Source organism: Prosopis cineraria, unplaced genomic scaffold (assembly GCF_029017545.1).
Source record: "Prosopis cineraria cultivar Desert tree isolate PC_DT_omini unplaced genomic scaffold, ASM2901754v1 PC4, whole genome shotgun sequence".
NCBI lineage: Eukaryota > Viridiplantae > Streptophyta > Magnoliopsida > Fabales > Fabaceae > Prosopis > Prosopis cineraria.
Genome location: NW_026555335.1, coordinates 3,113,027 through 3,121,528, shown reverse-complemented (window position 1 = coordinate 3,121,528; position 8,502 = coordinate 3,113,027). Strand labels below are relative to the sequence as shown.

The 8,502-nt window shown below is 35.4% G+C and overlaps 1 protein-coding gene across 1 annotated transcript; it reads right to left on the bottom strand.

The window, feature by feature from the left end:
• Nucleotides 1–1,913: 1,913 nt before the first annotated feature.
• LOC129308607 (mitogen-activated protein kinase kinase kinase NPK1) lies at nucleotides 1,914–7,972 on the bottom strand. The gene is made up of 17 exons (XM_054949839.1): nucleotides 7,466–7,972; nucleotides 7,334–7,375; nucleotides 6,878–6,943; nucleotides 6,684–6,794; nucleotides 6,516–6,596; nucleotides 6,359–6,436; nucleotides 6,179–6,261; nucleotides 5,260–5,341; nucleotides 5,009–5,109; nucleotides 4,796–4,835; nucleotides 4,592–4,651; nucleotides 4,466–4,509; nucleotides 4,183–4,381; nucleotides 3,859–4,095; nucleotides 3,368–3,699; nucleotides 3,205–3,272; nucleotides 1,914–2,334 (listed from the first exon to the last, which is right to left on the bottom strand). The coding sequence occupies exons 1-17, from the start codon at nucleotides 7,751–7,753 to the stop codon at nucleotides 2,234–2,236; spliced, it is 2,013 nt and encodes a 670-aa protein (XP_054805814.1). The 5' UTR covers nucleotides 7,754–7,972; the 3' UTR covers nucleotides 1,914–2,233.
• Nucleotides 7,973–8,502: the final 530 nt, after the last annotated feature.

Here is an 8,502-nt window from a genome sequence, read left to right as displayed (position 1 = left end):
TAAATGGCTAGGCATATGTCGTGAGATTGTGAATTTGTTTTTTCAAACCCCAAAAATCCTTTCAATCGTGGTTCTTAAACTTAAATGATAATAATTGAAAACCTCATTATTGTTTACAAATCCAAATGAACACCTAAAATCTAGGAAATGATACCTATGAGATCTATAAGGACCTAAATATCCACGTGGCATTGGATAGTTGGCATCTAACAAATAATATTTACCTACCAATAAAAAATAAAAATTATAAGATCCCAAAAAATATTAAAAAATTATTTTAAATTAGTTCGATCTCTTCGGTAGTTCGCAATGCCTTCTCTTTACTCATATTTACTATCGAAATATTACATTCTCAATAATTAATTAACAAAAATTAGATCTATATATCAACCCACATTTAACAGGAAACAAAGCAACTACTAATTAATTAAGTAAAATCATCCAATGTTCATTTATGAAACCAAACCAAAATCCATAATTCAACATTAGTTTGAGCAAAAGAAAACTTGAAAATACACACATAAACACACAGAATTTGACATTAATTGAATGCAAAAAATCTTAAAAACACATACACAATCACACATTTTCTAGAGAAGGATCACAACCCAAAATAATTCACCACTGATTGAGCACAAGAAAATTTTAAAACACACATTTTTAGGAGAAGAGATCAAAACCCATAATTGATCAATCATTGATTATAAGACAATTTAGAAACATACACATAGAGCATAACTAAATAATGCAAGAGCTCAAAATAGAATCAAGCTACTAATGTTTAGATTCGCAACGTTCCTATTCATTGAGTATAAGAAAAGTTCAAACCAGACCTTCTTCAATGTTCAGATTCGCAACGTCCAAATTCTCTCAGAAGCTCTCAAGTTTCAAATTAGCAATGCAAGTGGAAGAAATGGTGAAAGAGAGTAGAACTACCGTCATTAAAAAAAAAACAAAGCATAACTTGATCTGGAGAAAAATCAAAGGACCACCGATCGAAGATACAGGCCATATATTTTCATATATTCATCAAAAATAGAGGACCACCATTTCTAGATCTAGCAAAGAATGGTTAGATGACATCATACCTTTAAATGGAATAGCAGATCGGAGAGGAGGCCAAAGTGTCCGAGTTTAGTTCCAAGCGTTCGAGTTCAGTTCAATAGGTCCCAAGTGTTTTTGCATTTGTCAACTTCGCAATGCCGTCCAAGACCCGAAACAAACTTGACTTGTGAGCTACAAACGAAAAAATGGCCACTAGAATGGCGGGGAAGGACGACGAAACAAGACCATGAGCTTGATAAAGGAAGAGTGGACAGAGTCAGATCTATGACTAGATGGCAGGGGAGAGACAAAGGAGAGAAGGACAAGAGTCACCAAAAATATGGAGGAGAGACGATGGACTGACTACAGAGCAAGGCAGACGAGACGAGAGACACACAGAGAAGAGAGAATGAACACACAGAGAAGAGGAATGAAGGTGGGTTTTGAAACGCGCACATGAGGTCAAGCAGGAGGAAAAGACAAACATGAGGGGACGATATCATGGTCATTTTAAAATAGTAGGTATCATTACTAATGCATCTCCCTTTAATTGACTTTTTAAAAGCTATTCAGATCAGCTTTTCATATTTTGCCGTTTCAGCCCATTCGAAAAGCACATTTGGGAAGTCAGTTTTACATTATAAATGATCCCCAAACAACATTTAACTCCTCCAAAGTAAAAAGTAACTTTTTGAATGTAAAAAGTAAAGAAACTAAACGCACCCTACGTTTCTATCTAAACCAAGACTAGCCCAATTTGAGCTTCAAGTTGTGCGCAATTGTTAAAACTCCCTCAGTCGTTTCCAACGCCATTTTTTAGTGTTAAATAAAATTAAATTAATCGTGAAACATTTACTACTACCGAAGCCTCATAGTACATTATTTATGCTATTTCTATTACATTGATATATTTTATACATAACTCAAGAAATTTCTATGCGTATCCCGCAGAATTACAGACAAAAATTGTAAGCGAAGGAAATAAATTTACCGCTCATCTCAGATTTTCCTGCTAAATCAACGCATTTTGATGCTGCAATGTCTTTCTAGTGACATTGCAAGGTCAGAGAGTATTGGTACACTTTTTCATTTTGCACCAATAATGATAATACGCATGATCATTCCAAAAGGAAATGCAAATTTTCCTTCTTCATAGCCCCTCTTATGGAGAGGACAAGACATAAAATGACTAGCTTGGAAATGCGAAGCGTGATCTATCAGCCAATTTACGAAAATTGCGATCAGTTGGGGATGTAATCTTCCCTCCCAAGCCTGACAGACGCATCATCTCTGCAATAGGCAGTAAAAAAGGTTATGTTTCCAATAAATAGAAACTGAAACCCACCACTCTTAGACAATTACATTACCAAGTAAGGTATCAAAAACTGAAAGCTACCACTCATATTCATGTCAGCTGTATGCCTTACTAATATAAGGAGACAATTACATTACCGAGTGGAAACTGAAAGCCACCGCTCATAGACGGCTTTGGATTGACAAATATGCACTTCTAGTTTAAGCAATTTTTCCAGGGCAAAAAATGAATATTTGTCCGGAAACTTAGAGGTAGAAACTATAAACATTTATTAGCAAGTGTCATTAATGAAACTATAAACAAAATCTCCACAACAAGATCTCTCTTGCTCAAATCTTTGAGAAATCAAGACTACCCTGCTAACCGCATGGTGGAGTATTATCGAATACTCAAGCACTTTGTAGCATTTAATGTCAGTCATCCGGAATCACTCTTTACAATTAATAATGAAGAAAGTAGAAGGGGCTCCCAGATGAAATCGTGGTCTCTAACAATAGAAAGGCTGGTCCTAACCCGTAACAATTCAGTTTAAACTGCGCAAAACATTAATGTTTTAATGTCTCGAACATCTTACAATTAAACCCCTTTCAAGCAAAATAAAAGGAAATAAGCAAGAATAGAGTTTCACATCTATTTTTTCACTCGCAAATATAGCCAAGGGCAGCTTTTTGACATTTAAACAAAAAGATTTCAAATTCTGTAAATATGTTTTTCACTCGCAATTTTGTTGTACCTATAAACACCTGGGGCCGTGGATATCCTAAATGGACCAACTAACTGTTCCTCATTTCTGCTAAACAAGAGAACGTTGGATTTTTTTACGGTTAAAGAAAAAGAAAACTTACCTCGCTTCCTCTCAAGCTCTTCAACAAGTTCTTCTTTCCATTTCCTTTGTATCTCTGAGAAAGTCGAACTGCACATAAAAATTTTCCCATTGTTTTGCTGTTTTTGATTTGAGTTCTATCTGGAAAGTAAAGTTAAAACCAACATCAGGCATTAGATACACACCTAGCACTCAATGATTCCAACTTAGCATTGTTAAGTGTCTCTTTCCATTCGTTGAGCTCAGATGGGTGGATTTCCTGCAAAGGCCGACTATTTGCACCACTAGCTTTAGATTGATTTTTGTTATGACTTCCATGCCTTGCAAAATGAGCACCATCAGCCACTGAGTATCGTCTGCTAGCCTGACCAGGCGACCTGCTTTTTGGTGTTACATTTGACATTTCTGAAACTACTTCACTGTCAGCAATTGAAACAGGCATGGGAGGAACAGCTGCATTCGATATGCTAAAGAATTCTTCATAAAGAGGAGTTTGGAGTTTCTTCAGTTCCAGAGCCTATTAGCATTCAATTAAAAATAAAAAAACAAAATTTTATACTTGCCAAATCTCAAGGAGGCAAACAAATAGAGAAAATTATCAACTATTTAGCATACTGAATTGAAAGTGGTCTCATCAACAATTCATTAACAAATAATGTCATGTTCCAAATAATACCTTTTCATCTAGAAAAGCTCTAATTTTTGACTCAGTGACTTCTTCATCGTCATCAGCTCCTATAGGCTCACTTGGAAATGAAAATTCATTCTCCACCTTTTGAGATGCCTCAGTTCTTCTCATTGTCTTGTTAATTGTCTGGTCAGGAGACAAGTTTGTCCTCCTTTTCTCGAAATCTGGACTTTTATCGAAATTGCATGTCCATTCATCTATAGGTTCACACATAGGGTTGAAACTCTGATACAATAAGCATAGCATCTTATTGTTAGCAAATAGTTAACCGTAAAACATAAAAAACAATCGAAGAACAAAAAAAATACAAACCTTTACATCATCTGATGAAATGCGAGATTTAGACTTCACTGATGCACCAACAAAAAGATCATCTTTGTCATCTATTTGACACATGTCATCATCATAATTGCTTGTTCCTTGATAGAAATCTGATTTTAAAAGCGTCTCAGGAGACATAGATGAACATCTTATGCTATCCATCTGACAAACACCCTTGAGACCTATTCCCCTGACAATAGCCAAACTGCATAACCAAAAGATATCTAGTAGCCTAAACCCATAAAAGGTACCCAAAATCAGATTATACACTCACGAGATTTTAGAGTCTGTCCCAGATGTTACCGTCTTGTAAGATTCCTAAAATTTAAAGTTTAAAAGAATAAGAGGAGGCATGGCAAAATAATATACCATCATGTTAACCCAAGGCAGTGATACTAACCACAACTGAACTGCATAATGTGGGATTAGATTCTTGATACTCGCAGGTGACAAATGGATGCTGCAGATGATATCATTATGAGAATCGTTTTGTGATTACAAGTGAAAGCTAAGTTAAAAACAAGCTAATGTGATCGTGTGTATATTGCTGACAATGTATGTCATATATTTAACCTAAAGAGATCAACGTTATGCAGAATTTTACCTGTAACAAATCTGATGCAGAAGGCCTTAGATCCGGTTCCCTGCCGCCACAAATTGAAGGATATTAAAACTAGAGCGGTAGGACTATCTAACAAAAATTAGCACACTCAGGTTTCATACTGTCTTGACCGCTTCTCTCAAAAATAAAAGTAATCACAGTAAAATAATGGAGCAAGATGACTAAAGGATAGTTAAAAGTCTTTATCGTATGTACTTCTGCAAGCAATTTAACAAAAAATCCTTTGCCTCAACAGAAAGATGGTCAGGTATAGGTGGGTGGGATTTAGTTGTCCCTATATGGAAAAGAGCGGCAACCTGAAAGAAATAGTAGCTTGAGTGAGCAAACTCTTCAACAATTAAGTCAGCAAGCCACAGAGAGAGAGAGAGAGAGAGAGAGAGAGAGACCAATCATATAAGTCAGTGACCAGTTAGATTACTATGTCTAATTGAGATTCAAGTAAGTACCTCCTGAAACTGTTCACTCCACGGAGGCTTCCCTGTTGCCATCTCTATTACAGTGCATCCAACACTCCAAATATCAGCAGAGCTAGGAAATCACAAACCAAAAATCCATGAAAATTAATTATCAGAATGAAGTACAAGAAGTCCCTCAATACATCCATTCCTGAATGATAGTTCAAATCACAATCAAACTATTCTGTTAAATATACACTCCAAGGAAGCAAAAGAGAAACCATGAAACAGTCAAATTATTCACCTCAATTTAAACAAGACTTATAAAACAGTTAAGCTTACTATTACTGAGGACACATGATACTATCCCAGGAAACATAGGGAAAAAACCACTTTCCTTTAGTACCACACCAAGTATCCCATGACACTTAAAGTGAGATTTAAGCAACCCATACTACCGAATCCATATTTATGGCGACATTTTACAGACCTTAGAAGATTTATCATGTGGAGCCAAACAATTCTATATCAATATTGAAAGCGATGAAGAGAGAAAGAAGAATACCCAGGAAACATAGTATCATTTCCATGAGTAGAAATGTCAATATGTTTTAAATGATTTTAACACTGACGAAATAGGATATTTGATTTCAATATAAACAAAAGCTAACAAGGGGGTAACATTCTTCTATGTCTTGCATGCTTATATGGACACATATAAAATATAAACTTCAATAGGAATATGAATATAATTCAAAAGTTTTTTTTTTTTTAAATATATGACAGCCATGTCACAACAGAAATTTTTTTCTATGTTATAAATTGTAAGGAGTAATTTAATTAACTGAGCTAAGTTAACTCCTTCTCCTGAAAGATATAGTTCAAAAAATAAGCCTTCTAAAATTCATGATTTAGATAAATATTTAGACATATAATCAATGTTTTACACCAAGAGGTGTTTAATACTTACAAGCTATGCCCTGTCTGCAGAATAACTTCAGGAGCCATCCAATATGGAGTACCCTTCATTGATTTTGCACCATTCATGGTAGCCTATTACAATCCACAAGCTTCAAATGTCATGGTCACAAAGAAGGTAGAAAAGAAGCTTCCAAGTGCAAATGAATTAATAGGGGCAACAATGCCATACCAGCTCAACAACTTTCTTAGATGCACCAAAGTCTGCAAGTTTAATGCATCCTTTATTATCAACAAGAATGTTTGCACCCTATATCAAACAATCCATTGACCACCATGAGAGAGAGAGAGAGAGAGAATTTTCTGACCCAGAAAGTAAGGGTACCCACCTTAATATCTCTGTGAATAATTCCATTCTTGTGAAGGTACTCAAGACCCAGTAAGAGTTGCTTTGTATACATTTTTATCACCTGTTCACCAAATTATTCTCATGAAGCAGAAGCAGGGTTACAGCTTATTAGAGTTTCCATTTTTGTTAGGAGGTAATAATTACTTACAGACTCAGGGAAGGACCCAAATTTCCCCAAGAGTGATGAGATTGATCCTCCAGGTACAAATTCCAGCAGAATATTCAAGGAATCCTCCTCCCTAGCAGTTCCCAAATATCTCTGAGATATTAAATAGAGGAAAAGTTTAGTACTCACTGAATTAGACAGACTGCGAATTCCTGGCATAATAAAAATATACTCACAACAATATTTGGATGTTTAAGATTCTTGAGAAGCTTCACTTCTTCTTCAAGTTCCAATATATGAGCCTGATCAAAGAAGATATAGAGATCGCACGTTAACCATGTTCGGCAGAGGCATAATAATCAGTTGAGAATGCTACCTGTTTCTTAAGACTAGCATAGAGGCATGGAACTATTTTATGCATAGCCTTTAATGCATTATTACTTAAATCACATGAATGTCAAATCAATAATCATATAGTTAATTTCTTATCCTTACTATCTGGGAGGGAAAAAAATATCACGCAAGTTTATGCAATTTTCGAAAAAGAAAAAAAAATCAAAAGCATACGTCTAACTTGAGGAGGAGAACAATAAAAGAAAAGAAAACGAAGTTGTCAAAGGCTAGATAAAGCAATATATAATCTATTATCTAGGATAATAGATAGGATAATAGATTGATGCACTGATCTTTACCTGTGTTTTCTCTTTCGAAGCACCCCTTGCTGCGATTAAAACCTGTACCGATAAAAGGCAAAATCATCAACAAACAATTCCACAGCCTAAATGGGGGAAATGAAAATATATGAACAGAATGAAATTAACTACCTGCTTGACAGCAATAAGCTCCCCGGAATCAAGGTTCATACCCATATACACTCGACCAAAGGCACCACAACCAATCAACTCGCCCTTCCGCCACCGGATCGAAGGAGTGTTGTCCTTGGGAACCGGTGGCAGAGCCCTAACGCGTGGCTGAGAGAAGAGTCCGATTCGTGATTTGCGAATGCTGGAGCCAATCTTATCAACCAGACCGCCAACACCAAACCCTCCATCGTCCCCGCCTGGGCTCCTGAAAACCAAGGATCGGCGAACTGAACCCAGAAATTCTTGCATCAGGGCAAGAGGGTTTTTGGGCGCAAGAAGCTGTTAGAGTCTTCGTGAAGAACCGTCAATTGAAAAGGCTTGGATCTCTACAGTTGGATGAAGTTCATTTGTGCAGAAACGAAAGAGGGAAAGAGAGGAGGAGCAAGTGTTTTCAAAATCAGGGAGATGATGAGCGTAACGGTATAATTATGATTTGAATGCTTGTCGGCACTGCTTTGAAGCCTTTGGCCATTTTCGCCCTTCCTTACAATACGCCACTCAACATGTTAATTAATTGATGATTCGGTAAGTAAACACGAAGCTATTTTATTTCGTTATTAAACAAAGTTATTTTAAAACAAAATAATAGAAAAATCCCCTAAAATATTTTATAAAAAATAGTCATTATTGTCATCTGTATATTTTAAACAAAGTTATTAAAAAATGCAAAAAAAAAAATTACATTTTTTTTCCTCAAAGTATGTTCACAACCTGCAATCATAAGACTGATTTTTCAAAAAATCTAAATATCATTTAAATGATTATTTTTCTCAAAAGATGTTCTCTATACACATATTTGGGAATTGAAATTTAGAATAATGTTTAAGGAACACAAATCACTATCATACATGTCACCCCTACGTATTCATACTTTTTTATTTTAAACAAGTTATTAAATCAAGAAATATTTTTTAAAAAAATTACAATCAGGTCCTACAGAAAAAAGTTAAAAACAAGCAAGTCTCACCAAATAGAAAAAATATTTTGAAGTTCTTTGA

Bases quoted from the DNA above. Each gene is read 5' to 3' on its own strand.
- LOC129308607 (XM_054949839.1), bottom strand. From the start codon at position 7,753: ATGCAAGAATTTCTGGGTTCAGTTCGCCGATCCTTGGTTTTCAGGAGC. The intron at 6,597-6,683 runs GTAAGTAATTAT...TTTGGTGAACAG, and splicing joins TTGGGTCCTTCCCTGAGTCT to GTGATAAAAATGTATACAAA. The intron at 4,836-5,008 runs GTACATACGATA...TTGTGGCGGCAG, and splicing joins TTGTTAAATTGCTTGCAGAA to GGAACCGGATCTAAGGCCTT.